Here is a 24,374-nt window from a genome sequence, read left to right as displayed (position 1 = left end):
GTTACAAGGTGATGGTATTTAATGGGCTTTTTAATGACTAATTTCATCCTTTGGTAAAATAGGTTAATTCATTTTGCAGAGTCACTTAGACTCTCAGATACTTGGGAACGAGTACAGATGGAGGTGTGATGGAAGCTTTCGCCTTGTAATTATAATCCCAGCATTTGTTTATGCTGCTATTAATGACTGCGCTCCCTGTTTGCAGCAGTCAAGGTTTGATGCATTCACGTATTGTAATCACAAGGACATCTAATTATCTGGCTCACTTGGGCAAAACTCCCTCTGAAAAATGTATCTTCTAAAAATGTAATTTGAAAGTCAAAAGGACCCCCTTGTTGGATTAATCTACAACACAGATTTCCATAAATATATCTGCCTTAGTAACTTGAGTGGTGAGCTACATCTTTTGGAAACCTTTGGGTCGTAAATTATGCTGCTGATGATAGTACAAGGGAGGGCACAGGGAGCCCCCTTCCTTTCTCAAGCTAATAGAACTTCAGTTTTTTTGCCGTGACAGCCAATACTCACACTGTTCTGAGCACCTCCTCACTCAATCTCAGTCACATAGCAGAGTTGTTGTGCTCATCATTCAAGAGGATGCCAGAGTGTGTCGCACTTTTATAAAGAAGAGCTAGCCAGAGTTCTACTCTGCTGGATAATTCTAAATAATTAAAATCTCTCTCTCTCTGTGGTAGTCTGTGACTTGGTCAGGGTCATCTCTGGTCAGAGTCGCCTCTGATCCTAGCTTCACAGTGGACTAACTCCATAGAGACAACACAGAGCGCTCACTTTTATTCAAAATATCAAGAATGTTGCAAAGCGTAAATATGGCACAAGATAAGGGTACAGGTCTGTTTCTGAAAGGGCTCCAGATTTAGTAGAAAATCTAAATGTTGAACTGTGGTTCATTGGGATTAGCATTGAGGCCTGCTTGAAAAATGCTTTCAGCTTAATCCAAGGTCTGTATATGATTCATGAAAGGTTTAGGGTGTCAGAAGAAAGCAAACCGAAATAAATAAGGGGGTATGAGAAATTTAAAAAATGAAGCTATTTCATTACTGAAAACTTACACGGCAACAAGACATAACTGCATCAATATAATGAAACAACTTTCTTTTTTAAATTGTTTGACATTATTCGATCTCAAATTAAATGCAGGTGTATACAGAAGGTGGTATGCTGTTGAAGATGGGGATACAAATAATTTTGTATAAAAAAGCTACAATTACTCTAGAAAGAAAACTTTCTTCCTGAAAGCTGCACTATATAAACTGACAACAATTTCAGTTGTAGTTCATTGAGCACACAGTTGTCCTTTACAGATGTTTAATGACTATATCGCCACTCAGTCAACTTGTGAATGTTAACACATGTGCACCAACCTCAAACATTATTTTTGAAGGAAAATCTGAAGGACACTACTTTATCAAAGTTTATCAAAGTAAAGTTTCTGACGACAAGACACACATAACTAGGAACCACTGATATCTTTGTGTTATGTAGAATTCAAAAGCACTATTGCTTATGGCCTTTAGATATAGAGTGCTTTACTGTTTGAATCGCTTGCAAACCTTTAATGCAAGCCTGAATGACTCACTCAGCCATTTCAAAAAGTCTCTGCAGGGACTATACTTTAATAATTCCATATTTTCACACTGGCTCTTCAACATCTAATTCACACTCATAATATTTACACTTTTATTTGGATGACCCAGATTTACTTGAGCAATGACAAAGCACAAATGTGCTGTGGCTGCAGCTGTCTTTAGGATATCTATAAATGCTGCGAAAATATTTTTGATCCTTGCCAAGAAAACAAAACCACCCGATTTCTACCCCATGCAGCCCTCTATGGGAGTTTGTTAGTCAGCATTGGCGAACTGCAGTTGAACAAACTCAGTTTGAATATATCAGTTACATAACATCCTTCCTTTAAATCAGAAAAAATAAGCATTACTTGAATTATGTAATTCCTGTGTCTATACATATTAAAAAGTTTCTCAATTTCTTTGCTTTAATTTACAGAAAACACATGGCAACATATCCTTGCATCCCTACAGTGGTAACTTCTTCATTTTATAAGTGATCATATATAAACTTACATTATGGAGATGTAACTGAATGTGTGGAGCCGACAGCCAGTATTAACAGATGTATGCATCGCATATTGAATGTGCTAATAAAAATAGTTTTCAATAACATACTAGAATGGAAAAAACTGAAGATATGTCTTCGGAATATAAATGCAACATAAAGGTTATCAAGGGAGCAGATACAGTATATGGATCCTCTCTTTTAATACGATCCAATTTGATCACCTTCAGTTTTATGTGTATAGCCTTTTCCTTTGACAGTCGTACAACATCTAGGGAGGATTACTTAATGTATATGTAAAGTATAAAATATCCAGTAGCCTACACCTTTCCCCATCACATTATTGTGCAGCCATGCCTGTGGGGCCTCTGCAACGCATCACTGCAGTCTGAGCAATGATGCCTGACATGACTAAGAGGAGGAACAGTAGGATGCTCTACGAAGATATTTTAGGACTGGACATTTATGTGTGCTCACAATGAGAGGTGAGAGGCCAGTAATAATGGAAATCAAATTATGCAGTCAAATTATAAGACTACAAGTATTTGTCTCGGAAAACCTGCACTTATTCAGACACACGCACTCACAAACACATACAGTAAACATGCGTACCAGCTGTCAAGGGGCCCACTGTGCAGCAAACATTGCCAAAAGTAAAATATGCGTTTTACAGCCACCACCACATGAGGAGGGATATATATTATCCCTGCCATCTTAGCACTTCAAATGCTTAATAACCTCTAATTACTTTTGATATAATTTGACATGAGAAACATCTGTCAGTGTATGCATGTCTGCCAAAGTAAACTGGAGTCACAGCAACAAAGGAAAAGAGCAGCAGCTGTTTCATTCTTTAAACAGAGATTCTTCCTCTGGAGAAAAACTTGTTTTAATTCATTTTCATACTGGGTGAGGTGCAATTCGTACATACAATATTCCCATGCTGAGTCTATATGCGGCACTGAACATAATGATGATCAGCATGGGTAAACTATCAACTTTCTCCCATCAATTTAGCAAGGAGCTTATTTGCTTCAGTGGATTGCCAAAAATAACCCACATACAATCATCATTTCCTGGCTGCAAGTTGTTGTATAAAAATCCCAGGAACAGTGAAGGAAAGTAAATTGCTGTAACGCTCTCCCTGTGCCATATAAAACCTCCTTCATACCAGATTTCTGAGCATCATTTACATTCTTAAACATTTAAATATCATACAAATAGGTTTTCAAACACTAATAGGCTTGCATCCGTTACAAAAATGGCCTGGATTGCATTTCATGTGTCATAGCAGAAGCAACACACAACTAACAATGCAGTCCACCAGTGTTCACAAACGGTGAAATACCCACCTTTTTGCAAGGTAGGTATTTCAATATTTGTGCATATATTTGGTCTACATGTAAAGTCCAGGCATAATTAAAGTGAATCGTTAAAATACAACTATTGCCATCTATGGAGCCAGAGAATAACCTGAACATCAGCTTCATCTTTTCCTAGCTGTTACATTTTGTAAAAGCTAAAGAAAACGCTGATGTGTAACTCACAGGAACTGGAGAAGTTACTATAATACCAACCAAGCCTAGATGACAAATGCTTGTTCCATCCATAATAAGGTCACATGTAATCCATTATTTGAATAATTATACTGGGATATACCGTCTGCCTACATCATGTTGCACAATATTAAGTGTGATTTTTGTGCAGTATCCAGGTCAGCCCCTCACACCTCTGCTGGATCCTGGCTGTTTTGTTAATCATGATGGAAAGGTTAGGTAAAGGAACGTCTTTGGCTTGTGCCCGATCCTTGCTCCTGATATCCGTTTCGAACACAGATTTGTGACTGAAGGTCTTCTTGGTGAAAAACTGAACTTGTTTTTAAGGCTGCTTGGTTTTAGTGGAACATCCATTTTCAATCTACGTAAATGCAGGTGACAAAAAGTAAGGTATACACTGTATGTACAGATATACGTTGTATAACTTGCAGTTTTTTGCTATCAACTGAGCTCAGATAAAGACTGATGAAAGACATCCAATGTCACAGATTTGCAAGTCAATGACAAATATCAGCTGCAAACTTCCATAAAACTCACAGTAGATATTTTACTGTGTGGCAACAGATTTCACACTGCAATCAAAATAAACTAAAGCGTAAACAAATGTGATGCATTATTGTTTAATTAAGTTTGACCCACTTTTGCCACACAGTCAGGATGATTTCATATCTCTTGTGAAATGATTCTATTCCTTTTGAATGCAAGCCAAAGAAACAAACTGGTCCAGCAAAATAGTTTTGACAGTGCAACTTGCATAAATTCATAATAATGTGGTGTGGTTTGGTTTTGTAGGCCAGATTGCATTTTGATGAGAACAGACTAGGCAGCTCCTATGCAGTCCTAGGAGAATGGACAAAATAAACGTTACAATAGACGGTCACATATGCCTCAAACCATCACAAAGGGCCAGTCATATTTTCATCATTGTAATTTCAACACCCATTGTAAGAAAGAGGTTTGTTATTATTAGAATCCAGTGATGTCTTACGCTTTCCAAGAAAGAAACACAGTAGCTTTGTTGCAGGAGATTATGTGGGTAAAAGAAAGATGGAAAACTAGGCTTAATATTGATGCTGAAAAGTACAGTAAGTCATCAGCATTTTTTTGTTGTTGTTGGGATTGTGAAATCTTACAAGTACCTGGGTGTTCATCTGAACAATAAACCGGACTGGTCCGATAACTCTGCTGCTCTCTATAAGAAGGGACAGAGAAGACTCATTCTGCTGAGGAGACTGAGGTCTTTTGGGGTGCAGGGGGCACTCCTTCAGACCTTCTTTGACTCTGTGGTGGCGGCAGCCATTTTCTATGGTGTGGCCTGCTGGGGCTGCAGCAGCTCGGCTGCTGACAGGAAGCGACTGAACAGACTAATAAAGAAGGCCAACTCTGTGCTGGGGAGTCCTCTGGACAATGTGTCCCACCCACTCCAGGACACACTGTCCACACTGTGCAGCTCCTTCAGTGACAGACTGCTGCACCTGCGGTGTCTCACGGAGAGATACCGCAGGTCCTTCCTTCCTGCAGCGGTCAGACTGTACAACCATCATGGCCCCCGGTAGACCCCCACACATAACAACACAGACTATAACACCACACACCATGTGCGATATATGCAATATATATATATGTATATATATATATATATATATATATATATGTATACTGTATATACAGTTAATTAACTGTGCAATATTTACCTGGCTGCTACACCTCAGAACGGTTTCTGAGGTCTATTTTCAGGTCTCTGTAAAATTGTGTTATCTTGTATTTTTTGTACCTTGTAACACTAAGCTGTCTGCGGCTCTTTTTTTGCTGTAACAAATGAAATTTCCCCTCTGTGGGACGAATAAAGGGATTCTGATTCTGATTCAGCACTACTTCTAAATAGACAGCATTTAAATGGATTGCCTGTTGTTGCTTTGTCTGCTTATAAACAATAGAAGATGTATTTATCTTCAAGGGTTTTTTGCCTTCCTTGGAATTAGGTAAGCTGCTATCCACCATACAAACATATTTTTTTAAACGTTTAATTAGGTCACTAGAACATCAAAGTATACTTTCACATATCATATATTTTCTTCAGACTGTTGTCTTGTACCCTTCCTAAAAAAATACCCTCTTACATATTCAGTACATGACAGTCATAATTGATTACTTTTAGATAGGATTCAAAGCATTTGAATATACCCTTGAACAGTTCAAAGTCATGACATCACAAACAAATAAGTGTAGGTGTCAGTGGCTTGCACATGATAAGATTTACACCTGGCATTATCCAGGGCTACTCAATTGGTATGCCATGCATTACAAAAAAACATGCATTTATACTTGCAAATCCTTTTAAATAGTCTGAAATCATTTATCAAGTACCCTGTTGGTCAAAAGACCATGCATTACTTTGAGTTACATGATGTGGTATTTGATACCCAAGTCGTTTAAAGGGAGAATACAAAGCTATGACTCAAGTCCTCATAATGCTTCAATGCCAGATAGCTTTGCCTCTGTGTAAACTGCAAAGGTGATGTTTAACTACCTGAACAGGTAAGCACTTGAAATGCAAGGCATGTCTTTATGAACCAAGGTAAAGTTGGGGCTCGACTGCTTTAAATACCATTGTGGTTGTTCAGTGTGAGCTAATAGCTGTTAACAACTGTTTGAATATGAAACATTGAGAGCAAAGGCCAGCCAAAGACATATTGTTGTTAAGATGTTGGTTTAATCTATGTGGACTCAAGTCCTGAGACATATATTTCTTCACCAGTAGAGGTAGGAGGGAGGGAGGCATCTTAAAATTGGGGCATTTAATAAACAAAGCAGCATGAGGATGAAGGGTCTGTAACAAGCTCAGTTAGTATCTGAATTCCACATAAGAGCAGTCTGTCCAAAGGTAACATTTTAGGAGCCAAGCTTTTCATCTGTGATGTCATACTGATTTACAGCCTGGAGCTGCTCCATTGATAATGAATGTGAGAGTGACTCTGTGCAATCCTAGAACATCAACTGGAAAGATGTCCTGGCTATTGGAACTGACTTCAATCCAAGGACTGCCATCATTTTGAAGCAGTTCTCCATGCAACTGTACATTGAAATGACATCAGCGATGGGGCAACTTCAGTTCTCTTATTTGTATATATGGCAGCGAATGATGAATATTCACCAATACACCCAAAGCTGTTAAAGGGCAAGATGCAGAAAGTATATGCATATTTGCTTTACGAATCTGAAACATTTATAATCCAAAAATGTGGCACACTGGAAAATATACCACTCGAAGACAAATGCTCTACCTGGAATATTGAGTTGTACCATACTGACAAAAACATGTGTGACACATTTTGAAAAAAGCTTGAGTCCAGTGTGTACTTACCATATTACAAACTACGATCAGGGTCTGCATGACTGAGTTGCAGTTGCATTATGATTAGCTTAAAGTGCCACTGCAGCCTGGGTAATACAGACAGTCTCAAGGCAGTGCAAGTTCATAAAAAATAAACAGCATTTTTTAAGAGGAACACATTTATTGTCATCTCCCTGCAGTAAAATAAGTTCATAAACTTGTAACTGAGAAGCAAAGTTATGTTTAATTGGGGTCAGGCATCAAGAGAAACTTGAAACATACTGTACAGCTTTGTTATTGATTTCTTGGTCATTAGTATGAAGAAAGGAAAAGCTGTGCTCACCCACTGCAGAGTAGATCCTCTGGTGAGTGCGACTCCAGATACTCTGAAGTCCTCAAGCTGAGGTGTCACATACAGTAACACCAGTGCACTTTAAGTATTCAAGCCTTCATTCCCAAATATGCTAAAGCACCCTGTGGAAGAAATCTCATTACTGACGTGGGTTTTATACCAACAAGGTTTTTGCAGTGCGTTTTAACAGCAATGTGCTGCTTTAACCCGATTTCTCCCAGCTGACTGATTCCTGGTGCTCATGTAAACGTAGTCAGTACTGAATGAAACAGAAGGCCACGCTGTGTCTGCCAGCCAATCTGTCTCACTGTTGTCTTTGCATCCCGCCTCACTCGCGACACACTAGTGGTACTGTGAATACATTCTATGCCAGACTAACAGCTGAAAGATCAAGAGAGCTGGTACAAAGAGGGGATAAGCCATGACATATAGCTGTGTTGTAGATACTAATGGGCTCTTTAATGTTCCAGCAGCAATTATGCTTTTTTCCTTGTCTTTGTAAAACAGATCTTCTAAATAATCATGCATACTTTGCAAGTATGAAGCGGTTAACAAGAGCAAGAGGCTAGTGCCAAGCTACCTGTTCTGTAAGGCTGTCCTTTTGCACAGCAGTGCTTCAAATTTGCCTCGGCATGCACAATTTTAACAATGACAAAGCGGAATCAATTTAGGCATATTATGAACAAATAAATAAAGAATAAATAAATATGGAAAACTATGGAAAATATGGAAAACAGCTTTCAAAATCATAGGAAAATCAGTCCGAGTGTGTGCCTGCATGTGCGTGTGAGAGCGTGGTTGAGATGGATTAGTGCGAGGCAGTGGATTATATTAACAACCAATATTTGTGTTAATTAAAATCATTTACAAAATTGTTAACAAGAGCACGGCATCTTTATAGAGCTAACCTCTTTATTTTGCTACAGATTTATGCATCATTTCAAAATATTCTACATTTTCTTCCAGCGATGTATGCCAACAAACTAACCACCATAGTCAAACCACCATCACAACATCTTGAGAGAGGCATGGCTCAATCCCTTTTATTGATTTTGCTTGAAAATGAGATCCACACATTCACTATTAACGACCAATCATTTTAATGTCTAATGAGCCTAATGTGAGGATTGAACTAATCCACAATCTCATGACAAAATGGTGGGAATTAATGGATAATTGCTTCATATCTTATTAACAGAGAAATGACCAGCTGGTAACACATTAAATAAACCCAACAATACAGAGAGCTTGCTGATTTATATCTGCAAATATTTCCCAAGTAGTTTGTGTTTAAAATAAAACAATAATAAATTAGGTTTTACAAACGTTGACAATTAAAATGTTTTCAAGCTCACACAGTTGTTTTGTTGCCGGGTGATGAGGGAACAATCCCTTAGCAACCAACCTAAGCCTTTCTGTAGAGAAGAAGCTACAAGGATTCAAGGAGCGTTTGATTAACCTTTTTATGTCATTGCTGTGTTAATGGTATGACCCAGAAAATGCCAGCATCATTAGGATTGCCCCAAGCATATTGTGGTGTTCATAAACTTGGCATCATTGTTTCAGTGGATCAGCTCCAGGATCTCTCGTCTGATGCTGATATCAATACATTCTTGGCTATGCAGCTTTGAGGGATTAAAAAAAAAAAGTTTGAATGTCAAATTACAATAAAAAGGTTGAGTTTGTCTTTTAAGGTATTGCAACTAAATCTGCAAATCATTTTCATTGTTTTGGAAGTGCTTTTATTTTGGTGTTGTTCATGCAACGGCCAGCATGTAGCTTTTACTGTACTGCAGTGATCTCACCACTCTTCTGTGTCATAGCAAAGTGTGGAGAACTAGCAACCACCATCCTGCTCTATAGTCTCTTCACGTACATAGAGGGAGATGCTGCAGTGAAATAAGACAGGGATTCCCTTAGAGAAATGAGAATAAAAAAACCACATATTATATGATGACACTATTAATCTAAGTTGACAATACCACCACATTCTGGGGGAAAAATCAGCTGAATAATGCAGTGAGGTTCTGTGTTCTCACACCATTAACATCACTCATAAAATAGGCATATCTTTCTATTGGCTTTAAAGAAAAAAAAAATCTGGCCTTAGAAAACTAAATAATTAAGTAAAAACGATTTACTTCAAACTTATTTTGCTGTGATCATGTATGAAGTAAGCACATTAAATTAGATCAAGTAATTTGACTCAGAGATTAGCTGTGACTCAGAAACGTAGCACTTTACATTGATATTTAAACCAGTGAAACCAAGTATGCTCATGCTAATATGTTACAGTCCCGAGTTACACATGAAAGGCCTGTTTTATAGCGTAATTATGATCAACACAAACTGATATACAACAGGAACAGAAGTAATTATGCTGACCGTTTATCTTCACAATATTCTATAATTGCTCTCTTTATTAGCACATCACACATTTAAATATGTTCCACACTTCTAAAGAAAAAACTGTATCATTAACACACTACTGTGGGCAAGTAGACGGGAAAGTGAAGGCTGTGCCAATCCCTTTAATCTGATTAACAAAGACATTCAACATCTGAAAACCTTTCGTAATTCACCATAAATTACAGTCTGAAATAATGCTTGTTGGGTACATAATCCATTCAAAAACATAGACGGTTCTATTGAGGTATCACAATGTCTTTCTCTAGTGTATAATTGAGCCTCCCTGTGTGTCCAGCCCTCCCATTTCGCTTTTTAATTCAAAAGGAGCAGGTGCTGAGGACTAATCCTGCCTTTCAGCTTTGCTTTAATTGCGTATTGATGACCTGGAAATCATCATAAGTGAAGTTTATCATTGAACGGAGACCAGGGGATGTTTATGACTGTGTATTTGTCTGTGTGTAATGACATTAATAGGGAATGAAAAAAACCCTAATCAGAAATCTGCATGAAATTATTAAATAAACTACAGAAACGTACTTACTTTGTAAATGCTCTAATGATTGTGCACACAAAACAGCAGTGCTTGTTTTGTATGAGTAAGATTCACAGCTCTACAAAAATAAATTTGCCACTTGGGTATCTCCAGCCAGATTTGTCCAGATGTTTTCTCTCCTGCTAAACTGCAATTATTAAGCAGAAGTAGAATGTCCAAAGTCCTGATCTGCACATTTAAAGCCAACCTTGTGGGAATAGAAAACACAACATTAAACGCTTTCTAAAAGAGAACCAAACCAAACTGAATCAGATATTAGATAAAACTGAACTAGGACTATTTTTTTTACATTCAATACAAACTTTTTGGTGGAGAGAAAAAGAACATCCCCAAACACCCAGCTCTGGGACACAGTTTAACCCCAGACTTCTGAATGGGTTTAGGGTAGGAAAAGGGTAAGTAGAGGTTAAGGGTTTGTAAACTCCTGCCTGCACACTGACACAGGGCGAGGGCTGGGCAATATACACAGTAGTTACACTCCACTGTATGTAAACCTTCAAAAGTGTATCTCTGGGTATGAGGGACGAGGCAGAAGGATTGATATTTTTTCAGATCCTTCTATGTACAATCCATACCATCCGTGTAACCATGTACTGCTGTGTACTTACACAAACTAACCTGGCTGTACTTATCAGGCTAATGTCAACAAACTAAGGAGCAGTTCTGCCAAACTAGATGTGTTTGCATTACGTAGTGAGGCTATAACGTTTGTACATATAAACAGTCAGCAGAAAATCAATTCAACAAGAAGCATTGTTAGGGAAACCACAATGAATGTATCGGGGTGCTGTAGGTACCATAAGTTACTTTTATTGTTATGTATTCTTTATTTTCCGGTGAATTATTAATGACTACATCCTAATTTCAGCATTGATGCATGGACAAGTGATTAAATTTGATGTTACCAATGTTGTATTTTTCTTAATTCAGGCTCTTAGGACACAAATCTTCAAACCTATATTTCCTGGCTTTACACCATGGCAGCAACTAAATGGTGGCTAGTCCACCAACACTTACTGTAGTTAACTGGGCTCTCTTGTGGCAAACTATGGAGCAAATGCCTTGAACAGGGATCAAGACTTTTTCTCTCCACTTGGCTAAAGGGTTACAAATTGTGCCCTTTTGTTTGCTATTTGTACAGGGCCTCACTGAATGCACCATACATCAATTTTCTCCCCTGCTGACAACTTCTATTGTAGGAAACTTGTGGTTTTCAAGACAATGTTTGATTCACCATGGTAAGGCCTAGTTCTCCATGCTTACCAGAGTGTTAGCCCTCTGTTGTGCTTACCTCAGAGGAGATGTAACTGCCTTCCAGGTTAAACTAAGGCAATGAAAATCACCTTCTTATCATGTAGGTCTGAGGAAGTTCAGTTTTGATTAGAAAAACTGCCCCTAAATTTAATCTCCAGCCGGTCTTTTTCTTCTTAAAAAAGAGACCTACAGCTTTACTTTAGAAATCTGATTTACTATCCACCGTCCAAAAGAACAATTACAAATTCAAGGACCTTTTCTCAGGGTATTAATCACTGTTTATCTGTGAGTCTGGAAATAAAAAAAGGTGAAGGGCTTTAAACTGACACAACAGAGTATGGTCGTACTAATGACAAGCTCGGTGGAGAAAAACAGTGTGAGGGATTGAATTCACTTTAAGAGGAGACGCTAATGAGCCCGTGGAGGCTAAGAAAAACACTCCCATATAGGCTGGCTCATTAATTGTTTAAACCTGCTAACACATTTAACACTTTCTAGAGTTGCCTCCGAGCCCCTTAATCCTGGAGTCAAACCAGTAGACACAGGACCTGGTATTTTGCTTAGAAGGAAAGCATGCTCCGGTCTATGAGTTCTATAAAGGAGAGACCTTTAAAAGGGGCTGCATGGTATTTAGCATCTGCACTCAATATTTTTGTTTGTCATCATATCAGCTCCATCAAATCTTCTAATGCTTTGTCAAGGCTGCTCTGTTGCCAGATGTCTGAAAACAGAAGTGCATCATCTAAATTGACAATACACCAGAAGAAACTGCTGAAACGCCTGCAGCAGTTTTAAGTCGCTCTTTTTGTTCGTCTTCACACAGACTCTGTTGCAGTTGTCACTTCACTTCCTATCCGACAAGCTTTGTGCCGTTGACTTTGGTGCAAGTTCAGAGATGAGAGTTAAGAGACAAGATGAGATATTGTTTCCTTCCAAAAAGAGTGTACTTGAATGATTGGGTCTGAGTACTTCCAAACAACAAAATGGCTTAAAGTGATGAATGGGTAAGGATTTCTTTGTGCTGAAGTGCCATTCTCAGTTAAAACCTGATTCTCTTCATTATATAATTGAAATAAAGAGCACTCTCTTCTTTTTTTTAGGACTCTTCTGTAGATATAACAATGGGAAGCTCATTGTGATTAAATCTGGGAACTTTTACCAGCAAATTATAGCACCTTTAATGTTGAGTCACACAAGCTGATACTGATACCTCATTCTGTGCCACGCTACTTAACATGGTTTAATATTACGTTTTCATTAGCTTTATTTTGTGACGCTTTTATACTGGTAACGACTTTAGCCTTAATTGGAGGCTTATAAAGAATTACTCAAGGAGCATGTCACAACAATTACTGTAAGTCTACAGTAGGTATATCACAGCAGCTATTGAAGCTGGACCTCTGCCCAGGCCAGTACTTACAATGGACTCACACTTGACTGGTTTATATATATATATATATATATATATATATATATATATATATACACTTATATGTAGTTATTGAGTTACTGTGCCAAAGCAAAAGTGCAAAGGGATTCCTCTACCTCTGGATGTAATTACCCATCAAACTACTTGCTGCAATTCGGAGGGGTATTATTTGAGGTCAAACTTGTAATTTATTGAGTGATACAATTACTTGCATCATCAGGTTGTGGAGGATTTCCTACTTTGATTGTCTAATTCAAATGGATGTCAGCCTTCCTGGGGATGCAATGATTTATACACATTTATAGTAAATCTACCTTGTCAGATACACCACATAAAAGAATGCTACATTGACTCCTTTTTAATAAAGCCCTTAAGCAACACTCATTTCTGAATTCCTATAAGCTTTTGCTCAATATGAAGAAGGTTGAGATGATCTTCACACGCTTCAGGCAACAGTTGACACAAATCGTGAATTCGATAAAAGCTACTAGACGGCAAGCTCATGTATGGCTGAACTGATTTTACACTGTTGTTGTAGGAAACTTTCAATGAGGAAACCTCCCCCATCCCCCCATCCCCCCCATCCTATGAGATATAAATCTCTTCAATCTGATTAACTGCTTTTGGATTTAGCTCATAGGCTGAATAAGCAGAGTAGCCAATTGACAACAAGCTGTCTCCCAATAGAGATCTACTCTGCAAAGCGAGTTAGACTTCATGTGTTGTGTCTGGCACCTGTCAGTGGGTCTGCAGAAGCAGCAGGTTGGATAAATTAAACATGTTACGCTTCATTGGACCAACTGGGTAGCTATCTCTTGTGACTATTTGCTTTTTTAAAGTGAAAACCACCAAGAATAAAACACGGCACGCTGACATTAAAAAAAGAGGAAGCTAGAACCAAGAAAATGTGCTTATTTCACAAAGTCAAAGCAAAGGTCTATTGTCTAAACTGAATGAAATACAATTCCACCCAAGACAATCAATGAACCGCTGGTAAAACAATAGTGCCTTGACAGTTGCAAATCTTATAACACAACACTTCTACAGGGAACCCTACATTTTCTTGGCTCTTCTGAGGAGGGAAAACAGGATTTTCAATGAATTTGTTTGTCTATCTTTTCTGACCTCGGCCAAACAAAGCGAGACAGACGGGTGATTATGTTGTTTGCTCGCCCATGCACTGACGTGAATGAATATAAAGGGAAATGTTCAGAAAAGATGGAATCTTATTATGTGTCATTTGTCTGGTTACTGTGTGACAGAAGAGAAGAGATGAAACACATTTAGAAGCATAATTGCTTTGGTCAATAACGGCTGGTTGCCTGTTTTACATTCCATTATGGGAAGGATGGGCTCTGGGCCATTTCATCACGGAGAGATAAATAAAAGGACGGGGGAGCCAGAAGAGACTCGTATCCCAGGTAAATGAGTGCTTTATGAGGAAGATTAGCGCAAATCTCTCACACACAGTGCATCGGCGCATGTGGAGCAAAGGAGGCTTTTCAACGGAGGCTTGGCTACCTCCATCTCACACATTCCCCCGGCAATCGATCAAAGCCCCAAATCACAGCTGCACACACACAGAGGAAGGCGTAGGTGAGATAGTATGACAGCCGGAATTGGAAGCTATTGTATTGACGAATGGCGGCCTCATATGACACAGAGCCACCCAATCAGACTCTTGGGATCCAAATATGCACATAAGGTGTATGCATATGTGCACACACACACACACACTTTCTCCTTCACAACCACCCACAAACAATGCCCAAAGCACATATTGCAGGAAAGTGGAGCATCTGTGGAACAGCATTCTGTTGTATAAACAAGCTCTTGATTCTATCTTCAGTCAGAGCTGCTCATTAAACTCTATTAACCTGCAGAACTAATATCTGCGGGGAGAACTGGATGATACAAACACACCTGCTCCATTTAGTGGAATACATTTCTCATTCCTTCAATGAACATATAGCTCCTCCCCAAGCAGCACCGCCTTTCACATACACACCCACGCAGTATTGCACATCTACACACAAGCACATCACCAAAACGCAGATGGTACGAGTTCAACACTCATAGCAAAGAGGGGATGGAAAAGGAGAAGAAAACTACAGAGCTGAGAAGTGGGTGCAGGTGATCAAGAGGCCAGAAGATGATGGAGGAAGAAGAGAAATCAAATGTCACATCAAATTAAATTGTAGCAGAAGTAATTGGAAAATGTTGCAGAGAGCATGATAGTTTTTATTACGCTACAGATAAATGGTGAACATTTTCCTTTGAAATTCATAATCAACAACTTTTTAGTAATGACACATTATTGTAGGCATCTTTCATTAGTATTGCTTCTGATCAAAATGATATTTTAGAAATGTTGCCATGGAATTCTCCATTAAAAAACATTTGTTGGTATTAACACTAACTATTACAGCTGCTGATTAACTGTTAAAGGGCTTAGCATAGTGTTCCTGCTCTATGCATCAACAGTTTGTGTAGTGCTGTAGCAAAGGTGCACAACTGTAAAGACAATCTGCGTGGGGAGCACACATCTCATTAATAGAGCCCGATGTCACATCTGTATGCCAAACACCATCTGTATTCACTCAACCAGACACACACGCACACACCAAAGATTTACCGAGGGAGAGCAGAACAAATACACACAACCAGAACAACTACAATTATTTATATTTCATTTAAAATACAATCAAAATGACATTCCAATATGTCTGACAAAACATCTCCCATAACCAGCTTTCCCCAAGAGATCATCAGCGGAGCGACTGTAGTGTATTACTCTACACTGAGACGTCCCAGTAGAGGAAGTATTAATATGTATTGCATTACCAAAGCAACAAAAACAATCCCAACTGTGTAATCCAAGCCACTTGAGTGCAGAAGCATTTAACATACTGTCTGGAATACAGAATGAAGTGTCGTGAACAAAAGTGAGGAGCGTAAGTGGCAAATGTTTGGTACGTACCGTTGGGGCTCTCCTCATCAATGGTCACAATGGTCGCAGGGGGGCCTGGCCGGGACAGCTTACACTCTACATACGCAAAAAGATGAAGCAAATTAACATCAAAGAGGCTGAATCCCTCCGTGCTATATTTAAATAATTTACTTTGCAATCCCAGCAGAACATTATGATTTATGGCAGCTTATGAAAATGACTGAGTTGTGTAGCGTTGCATGCATTTCAGAGGGAGGTATTAAACCTTTTCCTACTTTATTTTACTATAGTGTTTTTTTCCAAATTAAGATTTTTGTTAAACATGTTAAATGCAATGTTAAAGATAAAAACTTTGTTTCAACATTTTGGCTTGAGGAAAGGTTTCAACAAAAAGGGGTGGAAAAAGAAAATTCAATTTGTGGGAAAACTTTAATTCCCTGTTTTTTTCTACCCCCATATTTATCTAGTGACCAAAAGGGTACCATAGCCCTAGATGTTGTACCAGGCCAGCAGCAAAACACTACTAAACATTTAAATTGTTATAATATATAAATAATAAATCAGTCATCAGTATCAGTCACATGGGATGCTTTCAGCTAATAAGTTTATTATTTTAGAATATTTTGCTGGTAATACTTATAATAGAATTGCGAAATAGAAACTGTTACACACAGTTGTCCAGCATTGAATATAACCCACAGCAATGCTAGCATTGGACAACACAACTGACATAAAAAATAATGACATGGTAAATATTTCATTGTTCTGAGGAAATAAAACTCAAAGTGTTGTTTCGATGTCTTTCTGTCAGGCAATGAGCTGTCAGTTTCACACAGCGGGTGGCGTGTATGACTGCTACAGCATGAACATCATCAGAAATGGACAGTGTAATACTGACACCAGACAAACAGGGTGGACAAAGCATTTGGCAACATCATAAGCAGTGCATTGTAGAGAGTGGCTTTATAGATGGAGGTCAAAGCAGCTAGATGGTACGAGCACAGGTGACACACGTGACACAGGTAATGGCAGCTTAACAGACAGCACCAGATGGGACAGCATGGGGGGTGGAGAATAGGAGACATGAGGAAGGGTGGTGTCTAGTGTAGAGGAATAGGCGCTCTGCAGCTGATGTGAAGAAACTTTAGGATTAAATGTCTTTCATCGGGGAAGAGAGAGGGGGAGATACAGGTAGAGAGAAATGTTGAAAGAGAATATAGGAATGTAATGAGACAAAAGAAAAGCAGACAACGGATGGTTGCCCTCTTACCCTCATACTGCCAGTCTGAAGGGGTCAAGGGTTAGTGGAGCCAGAGGGAAGCAGAACAGAAGCATGGAAGAAAAGAAAAGCATGAAACAATTGGTCGAGGAACAGCTCAAAAGATGTTAGGAAAAGAAAAAAAGATCATTAAAAAAAGAACTGGGAGAAAGAGAGATAGTTTCAGCAGGGATTTTCTGTAGACGCCTCCACTAGAGAAAATTGTGCATGTTAGTGAAACACACAGTTTTACAAATATGGCCAGCTGATCTGTTTTTGCTGCCAGTAGCTGCCGGCTGAAATTATTTCAAAAGAGAGACAGTAGGGTGCATAATAAATATGAGTCAATTCAACAATTGAAACACTTTTGCTTGGTAAAGGAGGTAGTACTACTGTTTGTGATGTGGAAGAGGAAAGCTCTTTCTTAAATCGCTCTGCCACCATCTTGACATATATTGAATCTCATGCAGCTTGCTGTCAGGCGGTGTTCACTTACATTACATGTAATCAGAGATGGACAGAAAAAAAACACTCATGGTCAATGACACCACACCAACAGGCAGTGCTATAAGGTTTCACACCTGCCTTCTGCTGTCTGACTTCACCAGAGCAGCTATGCACCTGTTGCCTGTGGATAGTTTGCTTATTAAACATGCATGCTCCTCAGTCTTTACTAATGTGAAGGTTTAAAGTGCATTTTAATCAGAGATAAAATCCTTATGATGTAATGTTGCAGCATTTTTACTTATGTGTGTTTCCAAGGGCACCTACACATCTTAATTAGCAATTAAATAGCAAGGAAAAACCTGAAGCTATGACGCAAATTGCAAATTATTGATTGCATTTTCATCCTGTGTTTCTAGCTGGCCTCATGATCTAGATTTTTTTTTTTAAGAGTTTATGTAGAGCAGAGATTTAAATTAACAGTGCAGCTTATCCTGCTCTTTATAAAATGTGGCTATAAGGAGATCCAGGACAATAACTCAGAAAACACAACCTTTTTCTAATCTAAAATCCTTGGGGAATGATTACCAACACATACTCATCCTGCTCTGCTAATTCCTCAGGAGTACTTACTGCTTATTTCAGACTTCTATGAATCTATAGCAATTAGAATACCTGCACCCATCTGCTGAACAAATAGCAGGATGAGGGTTTCCTTTAATAGCAACAAAATGAAAAGAGCAAGTGGGTCATACCTCACAATCGGAGACATAAACAACATCCAAATAAGTATGCAAATCAGCTCTGAGAGAAAGTACTGTGAAGTAAACAGGGTGTGCACATGTGTGCGTGTGTGAGAGTGTGGAATTTAAGTTACTTGCGCTCATTTTAGAAGCTTTTTAAGGGATCACAGACAGTCTGTTTTGTTAGTTTTGCATATGTGTTCAGGTGCATGTGTGTGTCTGTTTGGGCGGGTGCACATGTGCGCGTGTTAGTGTAGCTTTTAGTGGTAGTTGAAGCAGTAGGAGAGCTGTCTGCTTTGAAGACAAAAAGCTGAACCAAGCAGAGAAAAAGGATACTGCCTCCATTTGCAGTGCTTACGGGCTATATTGCGATCAGAGCACAAACACATGTTGCATATAAAAACTAACCCAATTTCTGGTCAGTAATGTTCACTAACAGACTGAATTCCTCCCCAAGCTCTTGCCTATATTTTTCTATTCTAGATATGTTCTAATTACATTTTTGTTTAACTTTCCTCCCATTACGAAGCTTCCTGGAATAATAAATAACTTCCCCATGTCTCTCTGGTTACTGGTATACAACAATGACCAATCAAATCCCCTGTAAACCCCCCTCCTGCTCATGCAGCACTCAGGATAATGTAGGATGAAAATGGCAGACCCTAGCATACATAGAGATTAAACATACATGATTGCATAACTACTTATGGATTAATCCACTTATTTATAATACTATGACCAATCCAAAAAAGCTACATCCTTGATTTAGGCAGGAAGACGGACACTAGAATGGAGGTGTTTTAAACTGCACCAAGCTTTTCATACAATACTACTGAAATATAGTGCATGTACACATAAAGATACAAGCAAAGCATTCATATTAAATAGATTTTGTCCTTCTCATTAGTAAATTATGATTGATTGAAGCTTGCTTGTAATGCTCCTGATTAAACCAACCGACATTTTTCCCTGAAACACGATGACATTTGAAATAAAGGATAAGAGCTGAGCTGACTTTATAAGAGAATGCAAATAAAACTATGCTTGTTTAACATTTCCCTTATTTACAGCTTGCAACACTTGGGGACCTTTAAACATACTTGGCCTCAGACTGACTCCTACTGTACAACATTTCAAAGAAGAAGTGAAAAAGACTCAATGGATCAAAATGTGTGGTGCATTTTGGGTAAGGGTGAGCGTGGTGCGTGGTGCGTGGTGCATGGTAATCTATGTACTTCTCCCTGGCCTCCTGCACAGATACAAGTTGAGTCTCTCAAAAAACGCTTGTTTGAGGGGGAGAAAGGGGTTGTTACAGGTTGGCAGCGGATAGAAAAGTATATAACTGTACATAATGTCCCAGTCTGTTAATAATTGAATAGTCAACTAAATTTTGTTTTTGGATAATGCAACGGTTGTGCTCTGTTCAAGAAAATGAAAGCTTTCATAAACACAGCCAATGTATACGTTTGTTTTTAGTTTGTGTGAATATGTGGATGCAAATGCGGTCCTGGCATTACATGGTTTCGATTGTTTTCTATACAAAGCCTTTTATCATACTTTCAATATGAGATGATCTAAGACGGAAAATCCCCAAAGAAATTCTAAAGCCACTCATCGACCGCTCTCTCAGTGAAGCAACATGGTATGGGCAGGATAAAATCCTCTCACTGACATTTAGTTTCGAAAGTTTTCACCTGACATTCCACTCATAAGCCGGTGCTCTCTTGTGGCTTCATCTGCAAAAGCACCTTCTCAGCAACCATTAAATCAAACTGCTTCTCCCCTGGGAGTGTAGATCTTTAAAAAGGACAACTATAACCTAACAAGCATTATGGTCAAGGAGGCTGCATTGTGTGTATCCATCTGGCAGCCCGTGAAAACAAATCTAGGATCAGAGGCATCTTATTTAGATAACTATGAAGTGTACATTATTTTAGATGTACAAATGCAGATTATTCTCTGTATTCCTGGGCAGCCACTCTTGGGAAATTGTCAAAGACGGAGCAGGAGGGAAAGAGGAAACAGGCTGAGAGAGATTATTGAGAAAGGGCAAGAGCAACGAAGAGGAATGTGGGAGCTAATATCTCAACCTTTGGATGTATGGCAAACTGCCAATTGAACCCAAGTTTCTCTAATCATAAAACACTGCATACTGTATGTCCATATGCAACCATGAGCGCCTCTGCCCTTTCATATAAATATCAGGGCCTTTGTGATGATAAGAAAATCTCTAACAGAGCCTGTTGAAAGTTCCCTCCTGCAACAACAGTATGTTTTTCTTCTTAAAGCACCAGTGATCCAACTGAGGGAGAATCGCTGCAGACCTATGGATTGACAAGCAAATACTTAAAAAAATTCAAGGTTGAAGGTTGGTTATCACAAATCCCTGTGGTGGCAGGCAGCCCGGAAAGAGGATAAGTGGTGACAGCGCAAACAGGGACACTATTTTGAATTCCCACTGCCAGTCCCATAGTTTATTTTGCAGGGATCCACGTCCAGTAGGACAGCGTGGTATTCTAGGACGTGTCCACAAGGAACTGGCATAGGATGGTGAGACAGAAAAAGGGAAGCTGTGCAGTCACACACACACATTGCCAGGTAATGTCTGCTCATGGGCAGACAGCAGGTCAAACAGATGAGCAGTGTGTGTTATAGTAAGCAGGGTCGGGGCCAGTTGTCCACAGGGGGGTTGGCTGTCAAAGCTGTGCATTACAGTTCACATCATGCAGGAAAGCTCCCTTGTTGTTTCGAGGACACTGCAATGGTCTGGTTGTTTGTCAGCTTTCAAAGTCTTTAACATTTCATCGATTTTTTCTGGTTTATAATGTGAAATATATTTGCCTGAACAAAATGTTTCCTAACACATGTTTCCTAGATATACGTGCCCATTAACATGTGCTTAGAAAGCTGTAATGTGTTCCAAGAGGCACTCTGAACAAAAACCAACATAACATGCCTCACAGATTTATTATATTAGTTTTGATTTCAATGGTGTTGCTTCTTTTATTGTAGGTTTACGTTACATATGTAGTGATGTCATGACGGATATAGCTTTTATAAAACATTAAAATGAGAAATTGTAAAGCTCTTTGTTGAATCAGTGTAACATGACATGTAAGATGTACACTGCCTTGCTACCTGATTTGAAATGAGTCTCAGTTCGACTAGTTACTTGCATCTGAAAACACAAATGTTGCGAGTTATTTTTCATTTGGTTCAAAACTTTATTATGAAAATGTTTTACTTACAAACTTGCACAGCAAAATCCATTTCCAAATGTGTGGCGCAATATCAGCCAAGTATCTGAATATAAAGATATATTGTTTCCTTTATGGTAAACAGCTTTGATCTCATGCCACTGCAATTCCCCGAGACAACAGCTCTGACGCAGTACGAAACCAATAAGGACCACTGCATAACAATCCAAAAACTCAGACCCGTCGCAATGCAAAACAATTCCTGTGCATCTGTTAGTCAGTTCTGGTCGTGAACACCCCAAACATGTGAGGCAACCCTCCTCTTGCATAAAGAAATACAGCCACTTACCCCTTCCTTGCCTTATAGGAAAACACTGCTAAATCAATGTGCAAAAAGACTGAGTTTTTCCAGCGTTCTATGTTTGGCACAAGAAATGCAATCACTGCCTCTGTCTCTCTCAATCTCTCTCCAATTCTTTCCCTCACTCCTAAAAAAATAATTAGACATGTGGGTCTCTGTGGGGCTTCACACTGTAATTGTGTGTATGTACTTATCTTTAAGGGTCACGAGTAGGGTAGAATATATTGGTATGGAATGGCAAATGAGAGTGGAGTGAAGAAAGAAAAAGCGTGTGTTACATCACTGTCACAGCGATGAATATCAATGTCAGGGGGGGAGGGGGAAATTAATTCCTGCACCATCATGTAAAACATTAATGGCTCATAAAGGAAGAGAGTAGAGGATTACTTTACTGGTGTGTAATCCCTCTGCAGACACTTTCCCTCACATTTTTACTTTGGACTTCCCCTTCATTGTTGACTATATGTTGTATTTGTGTGAGGTTAACCACCAGAGCTATAGTGCAAAGGTTGCAGTCGCACTCCTCGGGAACACTTACAGTTCAGTTACACTTGCTCACACACTGAGACCCAGGTGGCCTGTTGGTACAGACCACAGGGCACAATCTTAGCAAGAGTGTCCCCCCCTCCCTCCTTGTGCTGCCCAGAGCCTGATTACAGCCTACGGGCGGACAGATTAAACCCCTTCCCCCTGTCACTCCGCTGCTTCCCACTCCACAGGATTCTGACAAAGCCAGACACTGTTGGCACATCTGGCCTCTAATCAGACAATCCCAAAAATAGACAAACAATTGTGGGTCAGAATGGATGTGCAGATGGGAAACAAGGAAGACAGGCAGAGAGAGGGGGAAGTTATGGAGAGGAAGGTAAGCTGCTGTCACATGGCAGAAGTGTCGACAGGCATATTAACTAATCCTCACCTCACCAAATACAAACACGCACACACTCGACCGAGCATGCTAGAGTGTGGGAGTGATTACATGCGTTTGTCCTACATCTGGATTTAGAGATAGAGGGATTTATGGATAATGTACATCTGTCCACTCTGCTTTGGATTGAGGTTTGTCATTTTATTACTGTTAGTTAAACTGCTGTAGGGAATAGTCTGCACTCACACAAGGATCAGTGGACACACAGATGAGGTGCAGAGCATGGTTAGGGTTAGGGTTAGAACATGCATGTAGTTTACTGATGAGAGAGACTACAGTAATGTAACATTGCAGGCAGATGAAAGCACCAAAGGTCTTAATAAGAGGCATTAAGACATACAATACAGACAGATTGTGAAAGGAGAAAAAAATTAATGGAAGAGGGAAACAGAACATCCTAAAGAGGACAGTCCTTGGATCGTCTAAAAGGCTGCTTCCTATTAGTTGAGACTAATCAGTCAATATGTTTCTCAAAAGACCCACAGATTCATAGATTAATGGATGTTTTCGTGTCTTCTTTTTCATGTTGAAAGATCTTTGGTTGTATTTATATTTTCTTTTGTTTCAAATAAAGAATATATTTAAAGAGAACCCATGAAAGCTTTACAAAATTGAATAATTGGACTCTTATATAATAAACTCAACTAATGATTAGTGGACAAAACCCTAGTGTTGTCAAGGTCAGCCCCATTCTCTCACAATGTGTTCACTTTGACATTAATTAGAGTTTTGAGATTCATGTTGTCTCCCTGATAATTAAATAAGGACTTGAAAGACACTGGGAAGATGTCAACTGGAAATGGCTGTTAGCATCACACCACAGCACAATGCCTTCAACAACATTTCTGGTTGCTATTTTTATTTGGTAGACAGATAACAAACAACATGACAGAGCCAAAAGACAAGGTTGTCTTGAGATTTATGGGTGAGAAAATGAGGGAAAGGAAATCCCTGCTCACACCAAGTTCAACCCTGAATGAAACTGACCTGTGAAGAGGACACAGCGTCCATGTTCGTCCTCTGACTTCCCTCTAAAATACCCTGACTAACCCTTTGCTCCCTCATTACAACTATGACATTGTGCGTCACTCGCTGGCTGACTCTGGTCCAATCAGTGCTCCTTTTTATGCAGGGTACTATCACTAATTTCTAGCTGTCTCCCGTTGTAATTATTTCTGTCTGCTACTAGTCAAATTACAGGCTGCCGCCACATCTACAATCAGCAGAGTGGAGCCCACTCATTCTCTCACCATCACATGAGAAAGTGCACAGCACATTTCCACATCAGACCTCACCTTTTCGGAATACCTAATCTTTATTCCATGTTGTTTTTTGTTTATATTGAGTGTGATTTATATGAAATGTTTGAGCTCATCTACAGTGTCTTTGGATAATATGAAAAGCACTTTATAAATGAGTAGTATTTCTATTTATGACGCAGACACAAGACAGTTTTTAATAAACAATACAGGAATGTTATAGAGCAATGATAATCCAAGGGGCAGAGCTTAA

At 39.1% G+C, this 24,374-nt stretch overlaps 1 protein-coding gene across 1 annotated transcript in view; it reads right to left on the bottom strand.

Annotated features, from left to right (window-relative positions):
- The window catches only part of LOC134859160 (protocadherin-15-like), a 133,624-nt gene that overhangs the window by 90,282 nt on the left and 18,968 nt on the right, over window positions 1-24,374 (bottom strand). Inside the window, exons 3-4 of the mRNA XM_063875496.1 lie at window positions 17,202-17,216; window positions 15,962-16,027 (exon numbers count right to left, since the gene is read on the bottom strand). Of these exons, the coding sequence (XP_063731566.1) occupies window positions 15,962-16,027; window positions 17,202-17,216 (81 nt within the window). The remainder of the gene's footprint in view (window positions 1-15,961; window positions 16,028-17,201; window positions 17,217-24,374) is intronic.

The sequence above is a fragment of the Eleginops maclovinus genome, chromosome 22 (genome assembly GCF_036324505.1).
Source record: "Eleginops maclovinus isolate JMC-PN-2008 ecotype Puerto Natales chromosome 22, JC_Emac_rtc_rv5, whole genome shotgun sequence".
NCBI lineage: Eukaryota > Metazoa > Chordata > Actinopteri > Perciformes > Eleginopidae > Eleginops > Eleginops maclovinus.
The sequence above is the reverse complement of the archived record's forward strand: the minus strand, read 5'-3'. Positions and strand labels throughout refer to the sequence as shown.